The sequence below is a fragment of the Phycodurus eques genome, chromosome 20 (genome assembly GCF_024500275.1).
Source record: "Phycodurus eques isolate BA_2022a chromosome 20, UOR_Pequ_1.1, whole genome shotgun sequence".
NCBI classification, from domain to species: Eukaryota; Metazoa; Chordata; class Actinopteri; order Syngnathiformes; family Syngnathidae; genus Phycodurus; species Phycodurus eques.
The window spans coordinates 9610773-9634097 of NC_084544.1; the positions used below are offsets into that span (position 1 = coordinate 9610773).

General features: G+C 41.3%; 2 protein-coding genes across 4 annotated transcripts; one reads left to right on the forward strand and one right to left on the reverse strand.

Moving 5' to 3' along the window:
• Window positions 1-166: 166 nt before the first annotated feature.
• LOC133395684 (polypeptide N-acetylgalactosaminyltransferase 15-like) lies at window positions 167-7790 on the reverse strand. 2 transcript variants are annotated; one of them, XM_061664801.1, is made up of 10 exons: window positions 7268-7790; window positions 7015-7139; window positions 6724-6928; window positions 4524-4691; window positions 4251-4368; window positions 3671-3868; window positions 3456-3587; window positions 2276-2377; window positions 2063-2200; window positions 167-1810 (listed from the first exon to the last, which is right to left on the reverse strand). In XM_061664801.1, exons 1-10 carry the CDS (start codon window positions 7672-7674, stop codon window positions 1625-1627), a joined length of 1779 nt encoding a protein of 592 aa, XP_061520785.1. In that variant the 5' UTR covers window positions 7675-7790; the 3' UTR covers window positions 167-1624. The 2 variants fall into 2 exon arrangements, with proteins under 2 accessions (XP_061520785.1, XP_061520784.1); XM_061664800.1 differs by having other exon boundaries at window positions 7015-7181.
• Window positions 7791-11888: 4098 nt separating this feature from the next.
• Window positions 11889-21232, forward strand: gpnmb (glycoprotein (transmembrane) nmb). 2 transcript variants are annotated; one of them, XM_061664860.1, is made up of 12 exons: window positions 11889-12118; window positions 12858-13013; window positions 13850-13993; window positions 14301-14474; window positions 15244-15405; window positions 16523-16837; window positions 17454-17495; window positions 17590-17787; window positions 19174-19279; window positions 19667-19887; window positions 19963-20053; window positions 20786-21232. In XM_061664860.1, the coding sequence occupies exons 1-12, from the start codon at window positions 12049-12051 to the stop codon at window positions 20937-20939; spliced, it is 1833 nt and encodes a 610-aa protein (XP_061520844.1). In that variant the 5' UTR covers window positions 11889-12048; the 3' UTR covers window positions 20940-21232. The 2 variants fall into 2 exon arrangements, with proteins under 2 accessions (XP_061520844.1, XP_061520845.1); XM_061664861.1 differs by having other exon boundaries at window positions 13853-13993.
• Window positions 21233-23325: the final 2093 nt, after the last annotated feature.

The window sequence follows — 23325 nt, forward strand, 5'->3', positions numbered from 1 at the left end:
GTCACATGACACTGTTTACTGGATTCTAATTTCATTATAGGCAGGATCACTGTCACATGCATGCTTCGGATGAAAATTGTTCAAGCGCTAACTATTAAACTGATCTGTAATGCAGGAACCTTGCAGAGAAACAAATTGAAGGTGAAACTTATTCAAGGAGGTCGACTTTATTACATTACAGTGCAGTTCAGCTCAGGACACACGTGGGTTCAACAAAGCAATCAAATGGAGAGAATATCAAGACATACTACTCCCTCTGCTGTCCACAGCTGCTGGTGAAAGGAAATGTAGCTTGGGTCAAAATCCCGAGAAATTGCCTCCGGTTACCAAGTCAGAATTACCCAATCGTCAAGAAAATGTAGCAGTTATTACCCATAATGACACTGCGGCAGTTTCAATTTCAGGGACATATGCAAAATGTTCAATATGATAATGAAAATAGAATATTCATGATCAGAATGACTCATTTTCATCCCAAAAAAAGGACAATAAAACCCTGTAATTTTGTTTTATTTCTTTTTTTTCCATTTAATATCATTTAGCCACTGTAGTTAGCGGAGCAGTGTGTGCGACGTGCCAAAGTTTGTCCACTTACAATAAGACCGAAGAGTTTAATTAGGAAACCCACTGATGTTTTCAGTGACATTTCTACAAGCAAATTGTTTCTTCATTGGAGGCTGAAACAGTGTATAGTTAAAGAATAAATGTTTCCACTTGTGTTTGTCGTACTTTTCATCATATTATGTGTGAAGTTGAATGTTGTCATACTAAACATGTCCACTCTGTCGTAGTCAAATATCAATTGACATAAAAACCCTTTCAGAAATTGGAAATGTATTTGTTCAACAGTACGTAGTCAGCTTACTAACTGCATCGTGGTGCTAAGTGAAAGTCCGCCATGTGCTCATTAAATGCTAACATGAGCTAAACAAAACAAAAAAAAGTCCACCCTGTCAGAAAGCTCACATGTTGTGCTGTTTTGCATGGACAATGTCGCGGTGTGACGCGGATGCACTGTATAATGGTACTTTCTACTTCTTGAATTGATGAACAGTCATGTTCTTTGGGTGTGAGATAATATAGTCTTTCACAAGTTGATTCAATTATAGGGATACAACCAGAAATCCTTAAAACAGGAACAAATATTGAAAACCTGTTACCAGAAGGAATTATCCTAAAAAATGATGCATTATTATAACATTTTATGGAAGAAACAAAATAATGTAACCTTTTTTTCCATCACATCCGTAAATATATATATACGTTTTTTGTATTATTAAAAAGTAACAAAAATATGGGTTTAGTAGTAGTTTTTGCAGCTATAACAGCCTCCACGCTTCCGATGTTTGGAGTGTGTCAGTGGGTAATAAATCCAGAAGAACATTAGTGAACCACACCGAATGTATCCCACCGTGCCTAAGATGTAGAATTAAGATCCAGGGGGCTTCTAAGGGCTCAAACCCAGCAACTGATTGATTAATTAAATGTACAACGGATGTGTTCAACAACTTTTTTCCACATGCTGTATAGATTCTCCGCGATGAACACAGTGAGCCACTATGCAGTCATAATAATATTTGGCATTGACATGTTGTGAGTCCATAATTGCTCTTTGTCACGCTAATTAAGGTGACACGAGCTGCTCAAAGCGCCACTGCTGTGTGGGATGACGCCTACAGGGCCGCAGGATGAGCTCTCCCGCACCCGAGCGGGCGCCGACTTCGTTTGACGGGGAGCTCCGCGGGGGGCGTCCGTCCTTCACAGCCTCCATACACAACTGGGACAGTCGATGGAGCAGCTGGCCACTCGGCTGGAAAGGAACACAACCTTGCAGACTTGAAAGTGATCTCAAGAGGTTACAGTAAGATAAATCAATATACAAATGTGCTGTGTGGTGGCTTTTTTTTCTTTGCATTCTGTAAATATGTACCTATATCTGTATTATGGATTTATGTAACCTCATGGTATGAGCACTTTTTTTTTTTTTTTTTTTTTAAATCAACAAAAAAAGGTCAAGAATGCTTGACCTGAATTGATCCACGTCAATACGTCGCTGCTTTACCTTTATGAACGTCCACTGGAGCCTGTCGCTGATCGGTTTCTGACACTCAGAGAGGACTACCCGCTCGCCGACGGCGTCCAAACACAAAGCCCCCGCGGGACCCCATCTCACTTCCCCGTCAGAGTTGAGATCGCAGTGCTGCAATGACCCCTGGGTCATCTTTGTGCCCGGCATCTTTCGTTCAGAGCTTGAAAAGACCGTTGTCATGGTTACCTGACTGCCCGTGCCGCCGCATGGCGCGAGGATCATGGATCCAAGAGGCACCCCTTGACCCGGGAGGCGGTCGACACAGCCGCCAACTCCGACGTTGTACAGCTTTAAAGAGACGTAAACACCAGAGTTGGTGAGTAAGATGAGACACCCCTTACAGTTTTGTCGTCATTTTCTGACAACACTGAAGTCATGAAACATTGCGACAATGTCAAGTAGTCAGTGTACAGCTTGTATAATTGTGTACATTTCGTATCCCCTCAAAAGAACTCCAAACACATGCATTCATGTCAAAACTACTCACAACAAAAGTGAGTGAACCCCCTAAGCGAAAATGCCCAAATTGGGCCAAAGGGACACTATTGAATCCTCTCGGGCATGTTGCTATTGGAATCCTCTTCCACTTCTCCACGATGACACTGTTACACTGACTACTTTACATTGTGGCAAAGTTTGGTTCAGTGTTGTCCCATATAAAACATAGGAGAAATATTTCCCAAAATGTGAGTGTACTAACGTTTGCGATATACCTTATGTGCAAGTCACAGGTAAGTCTGAAGTTTGAACCGTCACATTTCGAGTAAGTCCATTACGTAAGTCCTAAATGACTAGGGCACAAATCAAGTAGGTCACGTTGAATCCCTGCTAAACTTCAAGCAAGTCAAGTCAGGTCATTGCTTGGATTAAGCAAGTCATCAATCAAGTCACACAGTCTTGCTCAGTTACATTTCTTTGCACATTAGCCAGTTTGCACTCGGTATCTGCACTTGCGTGAGTTAGCTGCACGAACACAAACAGACATCATATGTAAATATACCCCACCTTGAGCGCTGAGTCATATGTCGATGGTTCCGCCATACTGAATGTGGCAAAGTGGAGCGATTGTTGACAATGCCGCACTCATTTGCGACTCACCGTTTTTACACTTAAAACCAGATCTCATGGGATTAAGACAGAAAAATGACTTTATTTTGACTTGAAAGATTTTGATATATTTTTTTAATATATGAGTGGGTGTTATGTATTTGGGAAACAAAGAGGGGCCAAAAACAGTGTGTGTTCTTTCCAATCTCATGATTATAAATGTTTTTTCCCGACATGTTTAGATTAGACAGGAAGTAAACACCGAGCCAACGTAGTTCCAAATATGGCCAATTTGTGTGTGCGTGCGTGTCCTTGCTACCTCGCCTGAGAGTCCTGATCTGTCCTGTGGAACGTAAAGTTGGGGATGGATTTTCGTCAGGTACCAATGGAAGTCCCTACAGCCCAAAGTCTTCTTCAGCTGCAGGCGCTCTGTAATATTGGGCGTCTCAGACTGCATGTAATAAAGCACATATTTGTACGTTTTATACGGGTGTACACTTTCTGACTTTCAACAATATCACTTGACACACACACCCGCCTAATAAAATGAGCCAGCGTGTCCCGCCTGTAGAAGATTTTGCGGTATGTATCCATCCACGTCTCAGCTATGCGGATCTTGTTCCTCTCGAGCTGCTCCTGCTCTTGGAAGCGGGATGGGAGGCGAGGGTCGCGGTCTAGGTGGGCCACGCGAGAGCAGGGAACCACCTCCATGGAGCCCCCGCACAACCACACCTTGGACAGCATCAGCAGTAACAGCAGGATTCGGTTTCATTTTCCCGTTCTATTCTCAAAAACACTTGACAGAATGCGAAAAGTGTTCTTTTGCTTCTACATGCTGCAAAATGTCATCCTTAATTCATCACGAGCCACATTTCCCCAAAATGGGCTCGAATGGTCGAGTAATATTTTCTTGTTATGTTGATCGTTGGTGGAAAGCAAAACATTCCTCGACCATTACTTGAGCACAACATTCCCAACAAGTTGGCAAAAGGCAACTGGATCACCCAAGCACACTAAAAAAAAACTGTGTGGATTACAATATGTATCATATTTCATCACGAGGATATATTGATTGAGCTGGATTTAAAACAAAAACTAATAATACTTCCTTTACCCTGATGGACAGCTCAATTTGTTCCCCTCCCCACAGTTGAATACCAGGATCAAAGGCTCCCACATTGTGGAAGAAATGTCTGTCAATGGCCAGAACTCCACCTCCTAAAGCTGGACTCCTATTGCAGTCAAAAGCAAAACAGGAGGAAGTAATCACAGCAGAGAGAATTGAGAAAAACATTCCGCGACGGTGTTAAAATGGCTGCACAGCGGAGGTTCAACTTCGGGCTGTCGTCATGGCACAAAAAGGCCATAACAGAGGCTATAAACTCACAGTGCAGGTTCAATCGCCAAGTCTGAGTCCTCGTCCAGAAGTTGCGGTTTGGCCTCCCAGGAGAAGTCCAGATTCCAGTTGAAAACTCCCCACACTGGCCACTGGGTGACGTTGTACTCGAATGTCTGCCAGTGGATCACATCCACGATGGGGGAAACGACTCTGGTCCTGCACAAAGGAACGCCACATCCGTGACATGTGCGCCTGTGTCTAAAACCGTCACGTCTTTTATTAGTCACGGCTCTGGTTAGCATGTGTTTGAAATTTTCCCATCACGTGGTCTAATCTAAGAATTGACAGAGAGCAAAACAGAAACGCACGTTATCATGTGACCACTTGCAGACCAAAGAGCGCCGCCTAATTGGACTTCTAATTGGAGCGGCGCTGCGAGAGACCGAGTAGCACCACTAAATGGGACAGCTCAGGAGAGTCTACTAAAGAAAGCCCTTTAAGCATTTATTTAAGATCCTACTAGTGCGCTGAACTGTCCACGTACTACTACACGCTTTGTCATCGCTAGTAGAACGACTAGGACACACTAATAGAACTACAAGAATGGCTTACCTGTGACATTTTTTCCACTAGTGCCTCCCACTACTCGATGACAATTCTGTGCACTAATAAAACGACTAAAGCGCACTAGTAGAACAACTGCATATTACTATTGAGGCAAAAATGTGTACCAGTTGAAATCTGCACACTATTAGCACTACTCGTCAATGCTAGCTTCTAATGCACTGCGACAACTCAAAAGCTTACCAACAATATTTGTCTTATTTCGACTAAAAACTAATGTGATTACACTTCAATTAAGACTCATCACCTAAAAAGTAACTTTGCTTTTAGACCATTTTCCCTTATTTCAAGCTCATTTTTACTTGAACTAATTAGAACAGCGGCACGGTGGACAACTGGTTAGCACATCCGCCTCACAGTTCTGAGGACCGGGGTTCAACCCTGCGTGGGTTTTCTCCGGGCACTCCGGTTTCCTCCCCCCCCCCAAAAAAACATGCATGGAAGGTTAATTGAAGTCTCTAAATTGCCCCCAGGTGTGAATGTGAGTGCGAATGGTTGTTTGTTTCTGTGTGTCCTGCGATTGGCTGGCGACCGGTTCAGGGTGTACCCCGCCTGCTGCCCGATGATAGCTGGGATAGGCTCCAGCACTCCCGCGACCCTTGTGAGGAGAAGCGGAACGGATGATGAATGGATGAATGAATAATTAGAACCAAAAAAACTGTCAGTGGAGTCCGTTTTTTTTTTCTTTTTACAATGACAAATTTCTCTGCTTATTTCAAGTGTGAAAATGGTCTAAAAGCAAGTTATTAGTCTTATTTTAAGTGTCATCAGATTAGTTTGGACTAGAGGCAAATAAATAAGCAAGTAAATAGAAAAAGCAAATCAATAAAATAAATTAGGCAAATATTATTGGTAACATTTTGAGTGTTTGCAGTGTAATGTCACGCCTATTACTAGGAGCACAAACTGTAGTTTTGCCCGACTAGTAACATGTAGTTGTTCTGCTGGTGCGCCCTAGTCATTCTACTAGTGCACTGAAATGTCATACAGTAGTGGAAAAAAATCATCACTCGTAAGACAATATTTATACTCGTGCACTGAATAGTCTTACGAGTGAGGACAACGCGCATACCGGTACATAGACGATGCAATAAGGGCTCACTAGTAAAGCAACTGTCTTGTCGTTTCCCCCCCCTACCCCCCCCCCCCCCCCCCTACCCCCCCACTACTGCCTCTCACTACTCTATGACCTTTCTGCCCACCAGTAGAATGGCAAGGCTGCACTAGTAGAACGACGAGGGCACACTAGTAGAACAACTACGGTACTAGCGAGGATAAAATGTGCGTGAGTTGACATATGCAAGTTACTAGTACTAACTAGAAGTAGTAGAATAATGTCACTAGTACTACTCGTAGCACGTAGCTGTAAACTAGTGCAGTTTTCCCTCAAACGTAAGATGTAGTCATTCTACTTGTCGTTGTTGTACTCGTGCGCCCTTGTCTAGTTGCGCCAGAAAGTCGTCTAGTAGTCGAAGAAACTTCTACTCGAGCGCACCTTATTTAGTCCTTCTACTATTGCACTGAATTGTCTCAATTGTCTCTGAGGAGAAATGGAATAAACGTTCAAAGGTTTGTTGCTAAAGCTGAAGGAAACGCGATGATACGGGAGGAAGATTGCGCTCGCCTGTCCCGGGCCAGCCTCTCCAGGAGCGGTTCCAGCCAGCCGTCGAGGCATTGACAGCGCGGCTCCACGAACACCAGCACCTCCCCCGAAGCTCGGGATGCAGCCAGGTTACGGCACCCTGCGACCCCGAGGCGCTCGGTGCTGCGAATCAAACGCACCCCGTCCAGGTGGGACACGTATTCACTGAGCGTTGTCTTCAAGTGATCTGGAAAGGGGGCGCCGAGACTTGGAGGTGGATGGCGAGCTACTGTAGAGGACGAGCGCACGTACATACGGGTGCGGTAGGCGTACCGTGCGTGCTGAGGTCGTCCACGAGGAGAAGCTCCGCTAAGAAGGAGCTGGGTGTTGCGTTCAAGACGCTGTGCAGCGTGCGTAAAAGAGCGGCCCAGGCTTCGTTGTGAAAGCAGATGAGCACGCTGGCAGAAGGCAGAGATTCGCTGTACTGCTCGCCGAGGCACCTGTCGCGCACGAATGCATTTCGCACTGTGCAATTGATCGGTCAAAGTGTGTTCGGTCGCGCTCGCTCGCTCGCTCGCTCACTCACTTGGGGTGTCGCGCCTCGGGCGGGGACGCGTGGCTGCCTCGTCGATCCCGCGCTCCTTCTCCCGCAAGTTCCTTCCTCGCCGCGGGCAAGAGCACCTTGTAATTCCACTTCTTGTGCGGAGGGTCCCGCGCGCCCCGCGTGGACGCCACGAACAAAAGCTGGTCCTCTTTAAGCGAGTTGATGGGGACGAGTTCGGGCAAGAGCTCGGACGCTGCGTCTCCGATGAGCTCAAAGTCGTCCGGCGGGGCCTGGGTCCGCTGGAGGCGGTCGCGTCGGGAGCCAACTGTCTGGTAAGAGTGATATTGCCCTCGGTGGAAAAGGTCAGAAACGATCAGCAGAAGCAAGGCGAATCCGAGGAGCGACAACCACAAACACAGCATCCTCCTGCGCACGCCACACTTCCCCATTTTGGAGGAAGGCACCGAAACTTAGCCCAGTTCTCTCCTGACTTCCATAATGCCCGTTCATACGCGATCGGCTGCACCATACACGCAACAAGCACATTTGTCTCCACGAGATCCGAGAAGCGGGTTGCCAAGAGCCCCAAAAACTCCACAACAGTGGACTTGGTCGCTTCTCGTCGAGCGCACCCCAAGGTCCTAAAGCCTGCAGCGTCCCAAAAAATAAAACATAAAACACCAAACAAAAACACATTCCACATGTGCACAATCTACCTGCTGCTCACTGGCAACAAATCTCGAAGGAACAATACAAGATGAGATGGCTGGGCAGTGTTTGGGGGCTCGTAAATGACATCGTTTCATTTCAAAATGTATGCAATTGCGACTACTGGAAGAAAATGTGTCGTGAAATGAGTTGCTTTTGGAAATTGGCATGATTGCAATGTTGGTTACATTTGAAAAGGAGCTGCAAAATCTCAGATTGATTTTTTTTTTCATATCACTGCCGACGGTTGCGGTAGTCTCTAACGTGACGTATTTTTTCCAAATATCACCTCTACGTGGTGCACCTTGCGGTGCAATCTATTAGTTGGTCTGTGATTTTGAAAAAGGTTAGACTAATAGTTAATTACACTTTTCAACACATAAAAGAACAGTGACCTTTGAACAGTTTCATATTTCTAATTTTGGACTTTTCTTCTGGAACATTCACTTCTCGGGTTTGTCACATGAAGCGATTTGTCATCAGGTCAACATGGAATGTGGTTTTCCACATGCTGTATACATATAATGCAACAAACACATTTTCTTATTGTGTATTTGCATTTCATAAAGTTTTATTATCAGTTTATGATTTTTGTAAAGAACAAATATGTGGTTCATTCCGAAATAATGATCTATGATTTTAATCTTTTTTTTTTTTTTTTTTTTTTTTTAGGAAACACTCCTGTTGATGCATTCATTTAAAATGAATAAAATAAGAGTAAGTAAGAGTGAATGCTTTTTGTTTGTTTGTTTATTTGTGCTGTTGATTGGCCGGCGATCAGTCTTTTGCACACCTTCAGCTGGGTTAGGCCTCGTCTCAACTGTGACCCTAAATGCGGACAAGCAGAGTATTAAATGGCTGAATGGAAAAGCAGAAGACCGTGAATCCATTTTTTGGGGGAGGACAACTTTTACAACCCTGTCTTTAAAAGAGTTAACATTACTGAACAATGACAACAGTCGAGTATTTTTGCCAGCATCGAGCCACACGAGTGCATGACAGTCTTTTAGTTTTGGTGGTAGCAATGCTGAAGGGCTGCAGGCCATCTGTCAGTCCCGGAAAACATCGAGTCCAGCTTGGATCTCATGGCTCAAGCTTGGCAGTTTGGGAGTTCATCTGGATAGAGGATAAAGACCAGGAAAAATCGGGGGGGGGTTTCCCTGAAGTTGCTGATTTAGATGTTTATAGCACTGCCTAGTGGCAGTCATAAATATATTTGTATGTTTTTTCTTTTTTAATTCTTATTTTTATTTTTAACCTCTTAGTGGACACACATTGAAAGACTGGACATTCCTATAGGATGTTTTTTTCCCCGATGTTTTTAAAATAACTCGTACACCATTTTTTTCTGAATACAATATCTGTTATTATGATTATCGTTAGTTATGTGTATATTTTAGTTTTTCAAACACACATGCAAAAATGTGTTGATGCATTGTTCATGTAGTGTAAATAAATAAATACGAGAGCGTGCCATGATAGCTCATCAGGGGTGCCCCAAGAAACTATTCAGTTCCACTAAAACAAATATATATATATATATATATATATATATATGCTTTATTAATTACAATTGCATCCTTTCTCATCTGTGTATGCTGATGACGTATCATGACATTCAGAACAATTCAATGCTCTTCAATTAGACACCGCAAGCTACAATAAACCTTTGCATCCACCTACTGCCGTTCATACAACGGAATAATAGCTTTGTGCTATCGAGCAGGCCCACATTTCACAATGACTGCATGCAATTTGCGTGTAACTTCACGATTATTGTTTCGGGGCGTGACATGAGATTTGTTTGATATGACGCGGGTGCTTTGGCCGGATAAAGGTCGGCAAACGTTGCGTTACGGGACAGTTGTGCGAGGGGTCTGTGATGAGACATTGCCGAGTGGGACGAGCGAGCAGCTCACCTTCCGTGCGTTAAGTACAAAGACGCACACTTGCCTCCTCCTCCTCCCAGGATGACAGGGCGGCGTGTCTTCTCATGGCTGTGATTACAGCGAGGAAGAGGAGGGAAGGGAACATCTGAGAAAAACACCCGTTGGGATAAACAGCCGTTCGTTTCTGTGTTAATGTGCAGTCTACGCTAATGTAGTGCATATGGATCATTGTTTGTACCTCTTTCCAGGACCTTTTTTCTGAGACGCTTATGTGGTGAGGGAGAAGAAAGAGAGGGTGGACCTCAAATGAGAGGCCTGGGTGGAAAATGACAAGGGGTCAGTGGAAGGTCAGTTCAATGTGTTCTGGTGGGAACATGTTCGTAGGGCGAATGGGGATAAGAAAGTTCCTCATGTATTTCCAGAAGCGAACACTCCCATAAGTCCTCTGCTCGGGCCAAAATACACTGAAGTCAAGTTTCCCTTGCCAGCACATAGCAGCAGCCGCGCACGCACGCACGCACGCACGCACGGAATGTGTCTGCATTCCGCCTATCGATGAAAAAAAAAAAAACACCGTGTGTGCACAGTGAGAGAAAAAGAGAGGCCTTTTAATGCAAGGGCTGCATATATCCTAATGCTTAGAAATACATTCATTGGTAGAAATAATCTGTCATATTCAGGAAGAATGCTGTAGCTGCTTCTTTACAAGCTAAGAGAACAGATTCATAATATATTTTGGGGCTTTATGATGGTAGAAATACGTCTTTATTGACTCGAATACGCAGCACAGTGGACCTAGTGTTTAAGATAAAATACGATAGTTCTTTAATGAGCCCCAGAGGGGGAACAGAGGTGTTACCACTGTATACGGTCGAGCAGCGCACAGCACATTGTTGAAAACATGAGCATGAAAAGGATAATCAATTCGTAGAATGGAAATAGTGGAAATCTGTGTTACATGACGAGTACAGGGTGTAACCTGCCACTCCCCCAAAATCAGCTGATATAGGCTTCAGCTCACTCTAATGAGGACAAGCCGTATAGAAAATGAATGGCTGGATTGTATGTTCTATTAAAGTCAAGTAACAAAAGCTCCAAAAAAATGGTGATATTGTCTCACTGGTTAGAAGTGCAGGTTTGTAATTTGTTGGATTTTTCATGTATCGTTCTGCAATTATGCGTCAGGGTTTTTTATTATTATTATTTTTTTTTTTTTTTTTAAATGTTTACCACATAAATTGGTATTTTCTAATTGATATAGTGACAGTAAGTTAAAAATGACTTGGGCAATTAGGCTATTCGGCTAGTGAAATAACATATCGTGTGTTACGAAATACTGAAGGAGAAAAAAACATGAATCCTAAGATTCAAATTGAGGGTGTTTTATCTTTTTTGTGTATTTGTGAATTGTGAGGCATGCGAAGCGCTATTCCACTGTGCTGCTTTTTCTTTAACTTTTGAAGATGAAAAGGAATTTGGGTGCAAACCTCGTGAGGAGGAGCAGCAGCACTGAAACGACGACGGCCATCACATGTTGGGTTGACGCTGAAATCCGCAACAACAGTTTGCACATTTTCCTTCTGCTTTTTGGCCCACTGTGGCGCAACAAGCTCGGGCACATCGGTGGGTCAGTGTGGGTAAGGTCACAATCCCTTGGACACCAATCACTACTCGGGGTTATATCGCCAACATGCCTCACTAGAATCAAGAGAAAATGCAATAACATTGAAGCAATTGGACCATTTGGGGTTATCGTGACTTCATCTGGTGGGTCACGTTGCAGGCGATTTCTGATTCTGAGTATTATTCAATTGACTTGATCACATTTCTGAGAAAGATATTACACGGAAATAGCAGACTTTTGTTCTATTATATAAACCTTTATATGCATTTGACTTCCTAACCAATAATCTTGCACTACTGATCACGTCATAACTCGGCTTTACGTTGCTGATCCTTCTTTAGAAGCGGACAGTAGCAAAGAGGAAGCCGATGCACCTCACCCCACATGACTTCCCTGCCTCATGCGCTCTAATGGGGGATGAGATGCGTCTCGTTAACAAACGTCACATGTCTATGTGCTCACCAGCACTAGATTCAATTATTGCAAACAAACACGCAAATCACAGCAGGGCGAGCGGAGTAGTGGGAGAACATCACGCCTGAGCTCAACATCCACTCAAGCACGCGGGGACGACTGTAACTTTGTTGGTTCTGATTTTCGAGATGGGAGTCTTGAAATATATTTTTCTTCTCGCCTGCATCTCCTTCATTTACCAAGCGGATGGACGCAAAAGTAAGATGTTCAACTTTAAAATAAGATTGTCAGTGAGATAAGTGAAGCTTTCTATTGGTTGCTGTACTTATTGAATACGCCTATAGTTTTATTGTCCAGAGTATGGTATAAGTACTTGAAATGTTGAATGTTTTACTCACTGTGATGACGTTCTCCATCATCTCACTGTTGCGGTCAGTCTCATGAGTTTCATTAGCCGAGTCTCCGCTGAAGACAATTTACTGCATACGTTTCATCCTCCTAAGAAACATGTGATTTCTGTCAATGTCAAGCATCACCAATGTTGGATTAATGTTGTTACATTAAATTGTAATCATTAGATATGATTTTAAGCAACGGGATGAAGTTGTCAAAGGTTTTCTGGCCTAATATTTGGCCGAATATTTGTATATTTTGTTCGTTATGTCTATTATACCGTATATCATATATACAGTAAAATACATTTTGGGGTGTTGTGTGTTTTCAACATTGAAGTAGTAGATTCTCTTAATGCTAAGTACTGTATTATAGTTGTATCGATATTACTTGTTTCCATTGGATCAACAAATTTAAAGATTTTAAATCAATGAAAATGTTTATTGTTGGGTTTTTTTAACGACTGGGGGAAATATTTTAAAATAAAATGCACCTTTTGGAATATGATTTTGAAATGAGTTTGTCAAGCTTCACTACAGCCAAGCAGAATATGAATGGTTTTTTTTTGCCTTTTTTTTCAACTTCTTGCCGTTTGTCTCTCCAGCATATGCTGACATGTTCCCCCACAAGCACACCGCAGCAAGAATGTCTCCTTTCCCCATCCCACCCATCCCAGTCTGGAATCCTGACACCATGCCATGGGACGATTACCTCTACCCGCCCTTTAAACCAAAGCCCAAGCAGCTCATGCACAGACGAGGCGAGTTTGGCTCAACTTCTTGCATTACCAGTGTTTCCCAACGTTTAGTAGGCCAAGTAACATATTTTACATTTGAAAAAAAACATACACATTCAAATGTTTTACATTAATTGGTTAATTAAGTGTAAATCAATTTATCATAAATTCAATAAAAATAGGCACGAATTATGTTGTTATTTCAATTACTTATTTCAAATAAAAAGGAGTAAAATAGGAGTAGGTTATTAAATCATTGGCTAATTTATTATAATTAAATGAATTAGAGACTTAAAAAATATCTGCATGGATTATTGTTGTATTAATGAATCAAACTATTTTTTAGATAAAACAAAATTAACAATATTATTGTATTAATTAACTAATTAAGTATAATTCAATTAAATAAAAACAATAAAATAAAAATGAGCATGAATTGTTATTTTGATATTAATATTATATATATATATATATATATATATATATACTATTTTAGACAATTTCTATCCACATTTAACCTTTTTTTTTTTTTTTACCTCATCTACTGATGACTCAAAAAGTATATACTGTATACTGAAATAATGATGATCTTTTCTCGATTTACTCACAAATGTACTTCCTCACTGTGACATCTGGGCCAGTTCAATTGAACGAAAAGCTTTTATTTCATTGGATGAATTGCAACACGTGGATACACGGGTTATTTGTACCTTCCGCCAGTGCTAGTGGAAGAGCTTAATTGTTGTGCCAGTCACTATACTGTATGTCGCTGGGATAGGTGGGTTCACAAAGCGAATGTGATTGGAAATTGCTGGCCTATATACACTGTGTTAAACTGTTGACCCCACTGTACGTCTCAGAAGGCAAGCCCACAGTGCGCCTCACCAGCGACAGCCCCGCTCTCAACGGCTCCGTCATCTCATTCACGGCCAAGCTGGAGTATCCCCCGTGCCAGAAGGAAGACGACAACGGGGAACTGGTGTGGGATGAACACTGTGACGACGGTACGCAGCTGGAGGCCTCAGGTGCTGCCGAAATAGGCGCACCAGGCCTTCCTTACCCTTATATACTGTTCAGGTCAAATTTGACCTGTTTTGATGTTTGACAGCAATAATAAAAAAAACAAAAAAAAAATGTTATTCCTTCAGACTGAAATTTGGTGACGTTTTCAAAAGTCATGTGAAAAATATGTTTTGTGACACCAGTCCGTGGAACATTTCTGACACATCTCCTATCTGTGCTTGTAAAATGAGCAATATGTTAAAGACACCACTTTTCCCAGTCACAAGATCGCACTTTGCTTTATTGCAGCTAACGGACAAGTGCGCTCGGGCTACGTGTACAACTGGACGTCCTTGAGGGAGGACTACGGCTTTGGGAAATGTACTGACCCTACCAAGTGTAACGTGTTCCCCGATGGGAAGCCCTTCCCCCAGAGTAACGATTGGAGGCGCAAGAACTACGTCTACGTGTGGCACACGATGGGTGAGACACCTTCACATACTGTATGACATTCACATTCATTCAACTATAACTTCAAACATACAGTGGACATAAAAAGTTTACACACCCCAGTTCCAATGCTAGCTTTTCATGATATATAATAAATGAGACCAAGATACATCTTTTTTTTAAGTTTTAATCCACCATTAATGTGTTAGAGTTAGCAGAAAACCTTCAGGATTCTGCTAGAAAGTAAAAATAATGTCAGGAAACGCCTACCAGAACAACTGAACTTCATTTGGGGTTCATCGGAGGAACTTTAATTGTGGCAAGTGTGTGCTGACTCCCACTGAACAGGAGTTTGAATGTGATTGGTTAATTCTGAACACAACACATGAAAGAGGTGACACAAACAACATTTAATCCTATATAATTTAAAAAAAACAACAATTGAGGTGATTTTTGCTGATTTTTTTTTTCAATTTTTGTCTTTGGCTCATGTTGTAATGTGTTAAAAAAATTAATTAAAATTGCCTGATTTTTGTCAATTTGAAAAGGGCTGGTCGTGGTTGATTTAATCGATCAGCTGATTACTTGGTCTTCCTAATATTTTATTTACTCATACAATCTATAAACCACAATGACCAGATATCATCTTATACTTTAGTTTTTCTTCTTCTTTTTTTTTTTTAGATTGTACAGTTGTACCTAATGTTATGGCCTGTGAGTTTGTGAAACTCATCATGCCTATACTGATAACTGACATGCTTTTTATAGTTTTTGTTAATATTGACTTTTTTTCTGGATCTAGGACAATATTTCGAGAAATGTGACGGCCACTCGTCCAGCCTGACCCTCAACACCTCCAGCATCCCTCTGGGAGCAGAGGTCATGGAGGTCATGGTGTACCGTAAACGTGAACGCGGGAAGTACAGCCCCTTGAGTACTGACAACACAGTTTTCTACGTCACAGGTCAAATACACTCTTCCTTCATTTTTTTATCCTTCATTTAGCCTGTTTCCCCCCCTAAGATTGGTCAATTCAAATGTATTAAATATGAATTGACCATTTTTCATTCAAAAATTCTAATTCATGCTGATTAATAAAATAAAACACGAGAATGAATTATTATATATCTATAAAACAAATTGTACATATTCTACAATGTTTAAAATGTCATTTTATTTATTTGATTATCTCATTAAATAAATGGTTATTTATTGTAAAAAAAAAAACAAAAAAAAAACAATAATGACATTTTAAAACATATAAGTATGTTTAAAATTATTTTATGAAATAATTGGTTACTTCGTTATAATGAATGAATTTATTTACTCATTTATCTCATTTGTTTATATTATTTTAATGTTTTGTTTTTTTACAAATAATAGAATGAAAAATATAAGTGAAAAAAAACATGCAGTACATTTCAGATTTTTTTGTTTTAAATAATACTTAAATTAATTGTTATTAAATTCATTAAGATTAATAAAATCCAAACATGAGGTTGAATTATAATTGTACAGTAAAAATAAAAAATTTACATATGTTGCAATTGTATTAGTTTTTATTATTTCATTAAATATTTGGTTATTTTTATGTATTGCAAGTAATGAAATTTAAATATTAGTAAAGATAAAAATACAAACACATTTACCATTCCTTCATTCATCAATCCATCCATTTTCCATACCACTTATCCTCACTCGGGTCGCGGCGTGCTGGCGCCAAGCTCAGCTGACTCCGGGCAAGAGGCGGGGTGCACCCTGAACCGTTCTTGATTCAATAATTGGTTAATTTATTGATTTAACTAAACAGTAGTCAATGCTACATCACATTTTGGCTGCATTAATGGAATGCTCTTGACTTTGGAGTCAGCCAGCCCATTGCATGAGGGAACACTATTCTGGCCTCCCTCCACATTTCATTTTAAGATTTTTTTTTTTATTATTTTTTTTCCATCTTAAAATTACCTCTCTGAGTATAGGTTTTAAACATCAAATCAGCACAAAAGTTTTCCCACTGCTGGTTTAAACTCGTATTGGTAAAATATGTGCATGAATGTTGTCTGTTCTTATCTGTGCTTAAGAAATGATCCCAGTGGTGGTGGACATCTCCCAGAAGGCCGCGTTCAACGAGTCTGACAACAACGTGTTCTTCCGCGATGAGGATGTCGTCTTTCGAGTGCATCTCCACGACCCCAGCGGTTACCTCAAGACCGCAGCGGCCATCGACTACATGTGGGACTTCAGGGACGGCAACCAGCTGGTGACCCACCGCGACGTGACCACGCACGCCTACGGCAAGGTGGGCAACGTGACCGTCAAGCTGGTGGTGGAGGCGGCGTTTCCAATGGAGTGTCCACCTGCTGCCCCCACGTCCACACCGACACCGTCCCCTACTGGTAATACGAGCACAATAAGAACAATGATAATAATGGGGAAAAAAAATGTATAAATAAAATCACAAATTAGTTATATTTTTGAACAGAATAAGAATAATTCATATTTTTACTATTACTATATTGCATAATATAGATAAACCATTGTCAATATCTATTGATTTATTATTATTCATAATATACATAAAAATAATTTTTAAATTTTTTTAGGTGACTTTGGGTGCAAGGCGGGGTTACACGCTAAATGTATTTTTTTTACTTGATGCTGTTTCTGCTATTAATTGTAGCTAAAAAATAATGTGGCTCTCTGACTAAAATAACTTAAATATAATAATTTCAAGGTGAAGGAGCAATATAAGGTTCTGGGTATAGCACGCTCCTATAGTTCCGTTTTAGGAAGTTTTCATATTTCATACTTTACAATTAAATAGGGATATTTATTTATTATACTCATTATTCCTCAAGGGTAAATTCAACTCACTTGATTGGCATATTGACTATCAGCTGTGCTTCCTCCTGTCTTTTGCAAAAAATTTTCTCCTCTGACTCATAACGCAACATGTCATAAAAACGTAAATAACGAAAGTGCACTATGTTCCTGATGTGTGTCCTCCTCTAGAACGTTCCACGTCTCCACCAGCCATCATGACCACCCGCCAAGGTGAGCTTGGAAATGCCCATTGCAGCTCATTTGCATGTTCCCCAAACATGCACGCCTGCCCAATGAGTTCATGCTACCATGTCACTTCCTGCAGCTATCTCAGTGATATCCAGCTCATCTCCTGTCACCGTGACAACGGGTTTAACCATCACAGAAGTCCTCCCGTCCGATGTATCCAGCACGACCCCGGAGTCGACTCCCTACTCTCTGCTTCGCAGCAAGCGTGTGCTCGAGGGCAACAGGTGTTTCCGCTACGTGCACGGGATCTTCGTGGGGAACATCAGCATCATCGGTAGGTGTCAGGCACATGCCTCTTTTTTTTTATTGGTGTGGTCTGATCTGGAAGCTGAAGGACAGTCAGCGACACTGGGAGCTAGAGTGGGCTAATAGAAAAAAGGCCTATCTTTACCCAATTAGTTCCAATTTTGAGAAACATTGGGGGCAGTCCACTGTCACGTTGAGCACCTTTCCTGATTCATTGGTGCAACACCAGGCCAAGTCCCATTTCCAAAATGGCCTCACCCATGAAACCAGCCTTTGCCTCTCACGAAAAAAAAAACATCCCTGAAAGTGAGGTTCCGAGACTGATACAAGACTTAGAAAGTAAGTAGTGCTTTAGCTTGCGTGCCAGTGCATCTGCATGTTAGTATACATGAATGTTATCGTCTTCCATGAAATCTTGCGTTTGAAACATGTTTGGACATAGAACACTAGTGCACTAAACCTTTTTAAATTCAACAAATAATGAAATATTGTTCACATGTATGATGTTATGATATACAACTATTACATCGATTATTGTTATTATTAAACTAATTTGTAACTATTTTCTTATTTGTCAAAATGCCAAAATCTGATGAAAACCCCAATTTCTGTATCCAGAAGTAATCATTGCCGTATAAGTCACCAAGATATCAAAGATTTTATTGCAGCCATAAAACTTTAAATCACTAGCAGGCAAAATGACAAATATCTAGTTAGCCAACACAAGTTCCCAGTGGCTAAAACATATTCAAATTACAGTGAGAATTTTTGGGTCAGTGCTGCGCTTTTTGGCAGTTTTATAATACTGCCATCTGGTGCTCAAACCTATATTGTACAATCACCCAATTTTCCCATCTAGTACACTCAACTTTAGCTTTCTTAACATTTTCAAGCATGCAAACAACAACAAAATACTGATAAATATAAATCGAAGATGAGCAAACTGAATTGTTCTATTATTCGTTTGTTAGCCAACGTTCTGCCATACACTTAAAACATGACATTTACCCAAAGCGTTTCATCCATCCATCCGTCCATTTCCTGAGCCGCTTCTCCTCACTAGGGCGTGCTGGAGCCTATCCCAGCTGTCATCGGGCAGGAGGCGGGGTACACCCTGAACTGGTTGCCAGCCAATCGCAGGGCACATACAAACAAACAACCATCCGCACTCACATTCACACCTACGGGCAATTTACAGTCTCCAATTAATGCATGTTTTTGGGATGTGGGAGGAAACCGGAGTGCCCGGAGAAAACCCACGCAGGGGTGTGGAGAACATGCAAACTCCACACAGGCGGGGCCGGGGATTGAACGCGGGTCCTCAGAACTGTGAGGCTGATGCTCTAACCAGTCGGCCACCGTGCCGCCTCCAAAGCGCTTCATTCTGCACAAACAATAACATGATTTTCCACAGAGCCCAAGCACCCAGTGAAGAGCAAGGCCAACAGCCGCATTGTTGACGTGCTGGCTGCCAGAGTTACCAAGACTGATATTAGCTTCCTGGTGAAATGCCTCGGCAGGTATGTACCATACGTTGCCTTTACATATGATTCTCAAAATGTGGTACACAGGCTCCCTCTAGTGTTATGCAAAAGCATCCCTGCATCAGTACGGTTCAGTTGTATTTAACTTTTAAATTAAAAACATTTGCATTTAATCTTTAAGAACTGTCTGGTTTTTAAACATTTAGGTACAATTTTTGTTTGACTTTTATACGCAATACATTTTTATTGAATCATTATTTACATTATGTTTTTTTTTTTTTTACTTTTCCCACATTTAGCTGCTTTATTAATGTTCAAACTGTGCATATTTGTTGCAGTGGATTACAATACATTAAATATACTCTTTTAAGTTTGAGAATCACTTATACAGAAGGTCTTATCGGTAAATGTTCTCCTCTTCAGCATCCCCACCTCGGCGTGCACCATTGTGTCGGACCCCACGTGCACTTGGGTGCACAGCATCATGTGCAACGAAGTTCCTCCGTCCGCAGAGTGCGCGGTGAACCTGAGGAGAACTTTTCCACAGCCGGGGACCTACTGCGTCAACATCACGCTGGAGGACTCTCGTAGCCTGACCCTGACCAGCACCAGTATCACCATCAACAAGTCCCAAGTGGCCCCTGGTGAGTTGAGACAGAAAGTGCGAGAGTAAACGTGCTCAACTGAAGAAAGTTGATGGACAATTTTCATTCCCCTAGAGTCTAAAAACCCTCATACAACTGAGGTGATCCTTTCTACAAGTGCCGTACTGGTAGCCTTCTTTGCATTGATTGCATGTGTTGTTTACAGGTAAGTAAAACCAATTTAAAAAATTCTGAATATTTCATATGGTTCAAAGGTTTGTTGTCACTTAGAAATTCTTAGATATATTTTTTGGGTAACAAAATAACATGGGCAGAGAATATTTTAATCTAATTTAGCAATGTTTTTTATTGTTTTTGTATTTATTTTTTTATTATTATTTGGGACATTTATATTAAAGGCAATCTTTATTGACAGAGCAAATAGTGGTGGCCCATTGATATAAACGTCTTGCATAACGGTAAAGACAAACATCCATCCATTTTCTTTACCGCTTATCCTCACTTGGGTCACGGGCTGCTGGAGCCTATCCCAGCTATCTTCGGGCGGGAGGTTGGGTACACCCTGAATCGGTCGCCAACCAATTGCAGGCAGGAGCAGGAGCATAAACTGTAACTGACAGACTGTAAAAGAACCAAAAAAAAAAAAAAAAAAAAAACTGAAGACATTTGCGTTAGTTTTCATGGAAGAGGCATATTAAGTAATATATAGGAGAAAAATCATATATATATATATATATATATATATATATAGAATGATCTTCGGAAAACATATTGCTAATCATGAAACTTCATTTGGGACACAACAGTTAAAGACATTTTGGCAGTAAAAGTTTGAAAAATATAGATTTTTTCCCCCCTAACAGTTAACATTTGAATGATGACAACGGCCAATAATGCACTTGTGATGATACGCCACACATCTTACCTCTCTTTCCAGACGTTACAAGGTGTACCAGCCCATTCGCAGGTCACCGGCGGAGGATGCCGGCAGCCGTGCTGGGGTTGCAGGAGGCGTGATGCGCTTGAGGGAGGCTCTCTTCCCCTCAAGCGAGGAGAGTCACCACCTGCTGACAGAGAGGGGTCCCGTCTAGGTGGCCCTCTGTCATGGCACTTAATGCCAAGGGTCATACACATTGAATGGTGAATCCACTGCATATAGAAAATGAGGATCAAACGCCATTAAATACTAAAGACGACATTATTCGTATGAAATTGTGTGTTGAGCTGTTGGCTAAAGGTCTACATCAACTTTTTTTTTTTGTAATCAATTTGCAGAAGTATATTACGCAATATGGTGTTTAAACAGTTTCTAACGTTAAGTGTAAAGCGGTCAAGCTTGAATTAGTAATTCGATGTTAAAAGAACATGGACTCTAATAAAAGCTGTCAACTAACAAACCCTTGTCCAGAAGAAAGTTATTTAGCAACCCAAGATTTTCCAGTTGCCTAAAGTACATTTAATTTTACATTGAGCGGTGGTACTTTTTTGCCAAACCCCCCTGAAATTTGAGTAGACAAAATATATAAAGGAATTACTTGTAACTATAGAGCATCGATTTTAAGTGGGAAATCTAATCTCCAGAACAAAAACTTTCTATAGACAATGCAACAATCCTCGAGGCCAGTGATTTTCAACCTTTATTGGGCCAAGGCACATTTTATATTTGAAAAATCTCACAGCACCCCTACAAACTAAAATGCTACAAAAAAATTGGATTCAATTATGTATTTTGTGCTATCTTATAGAACATTTGTTGGCTGTCACTCTACATCGCTTGCATGGATAGATGAACAAAGATCCATTATTCTTCGTAAATAATTTTGTGACCAATTAAATGAATTTTGATCATTTCCCGCAGCACACCTGAAGAGTTCTCACAGCACACTGGTTGGGAATCACTGCTCTAGGCAAAAATAAAACGGCAGCAAACAAAAATGTCACTCAAAGCAGATAGGCAGAATTATTATTTTTTTTTGTCCTTTATTCAGAGGCATTTGACAAGTGGAACTGTGTGAGGGGGAGGTGAAGGGGCACAAGCATGTTTGCAGACAGGGGAGAAGGGATTTTCATGCTGTAGTTAGATCACTTTCCCAAATAAAAGGAGGGGGGGAACCCCAATCCCTGAAATCAGTCCCATAAGAGTGTTACACAGCCAAGAATTGCTAACAGAAGAAAATAGCTACCAAGAAAAAAAAAAATTATCAGCATTGAGTAGCATTTGTGAAAGACAAAAGGGAAACAAGACAGGACTTGTATCTATTTTGTAGTCTTACAAGTTAGAAAAAAAGGCAGGTCCTTTAGAAAAACTGCATTTTCCTCATATCAACTATTGAAAGCTAAATCAAAATAGGTGATTTGACCTATTTTCCACAAAAAAAAAAGCAAAAATTTCAAAAGGAAGCCACACCACCAAAAAGAAAAAGCAGAAAGACATGGTGATGGTCGGAGGAGTTCAATTAAGCCAAAAAGAGTACATATAAATACTGAATTTTTTTTTAATCACTTTCGATAAATTTTCTCAATTCTAAAGAGTACATGATTTTTATTTTACGTTTTCATTCATATGCGAGGAAGAAAGGAGAGGGTTTAAATTCTAACAAATAGAATGCCTCTACTTCAAATACTTGTCTAAAGAGGTAGATCAAAACAAACTGCGGAGAAAAATGGGGGGGGGGGGGGGGTCATTTTAAGTATCACTTGTGCCACTCAGTTAAGCGTGATGTTAGGATGGCGCGCCCGTGTGGAAAGAAGTGTTCTGGAAGCGGAGGGGTGGGCTGAGGTATACGTGCGCGCTGGCGCTCAGTGGGGACAGGGTGGGGGGGGGGGGGGGGTGCGCTTGGCAGCACAACAGCCACCCCCACCCCGCCCCCTTTAGCTGAGGTAGACGGCGTTCTACTGTGGAAGCATGGATACACTCAACTTCTACCACAATCAACATATTTACATTCGGCATGAAGACACAAATGAAATAAAATTTTTCTTGTCAGGTTTTGTCTTTCTTTCCGCTTTCCTTATCCCTCCCAAGTCAGTCTGTGTCACTAAAACAAAAACGTTACGCTTGTGGGTCACAGAATATTCAAATCATGTTTCGCTATAGCAACTAAAAAGAAAAATGCATCCGTCAGTGCGACTCCCCCTACCCTCACCATGCAGTGATCGACGTTAACGTAGACTTGATTAAGTTTGCTGAGCTGGTCGTGTTCGGGCCTTGATGTAAAGATGGGGGCGGGCACAGAAGCATTCGAGTCCACCCTGCTCCATCTAACCCGCACCATAGAAAGGAATTGTATTTGATGGACAAATTAAAGTAACATTCCCAATCAGGTCAATCCCAAAACTAAATGGCATTGCTGTAGTCATGTACGGTTGGCTTTGATTCGCATGGTGTTTTATAATTTTCTTCAAAAGAGATGGTTGGACCCTCAGGGGAAAAACTGAGGCGATTCTCTCTGGTTACTCGTGTCAGCCGCCAGCTGA

What these genes read in the sequence shown, in the direction of transcription:
- gpnmb (XM_061664860.1), top strand. Translation starts at nt 12,049, where the DNA reads ATGGGAGTCTTGAAATATATTTTTCTTCTCGCCTGCATCTCCTTCATT. An exon ending in CATCATGACCACCCGCCAAG is followed by an intron (nt 17,496 to 17,589) that starts GTGAGCTTGGAA and finishes CACTTCCTGCAG; the next exon opens with CTATCTCAGTGATATCCAGC. An exon ending in CTGGTGAAATGCCTCGGCAG is followed by an intron (nt 19,280 to 19,666) that starts GTATGTACCATA and finishes TCTCCTCTTCAG; the next exon opens with CATCCCCACCTCGGCGTGCA.
- LOC133395684 (XM_061664800.1), bottom strand. Translation starts at nt 7,674, where the DNA reads ATGGGGAAGTGTGGCGTGCGCAGGAGGATGCTGTGTTTGTGGTTGTCG. An exon ending in CCCGAGGCGCGACACCCCAA is followed by an intron (nt 7,182 to 7,267) that starts GTGAGTGAGCGA and finishes CGTGCGCGACAG; the next exon opens with GTGCCTCGGCGAGCAGTACA. An exon ending in GCGGCGGCACGGGCAGTCAG is followed by an intron (nt 2,201 to 2,275) that starts GTAACCATGACA and finishes GGGTCATTGCAG; the next exon opens with CACTGCGATCTCAACTCTGA.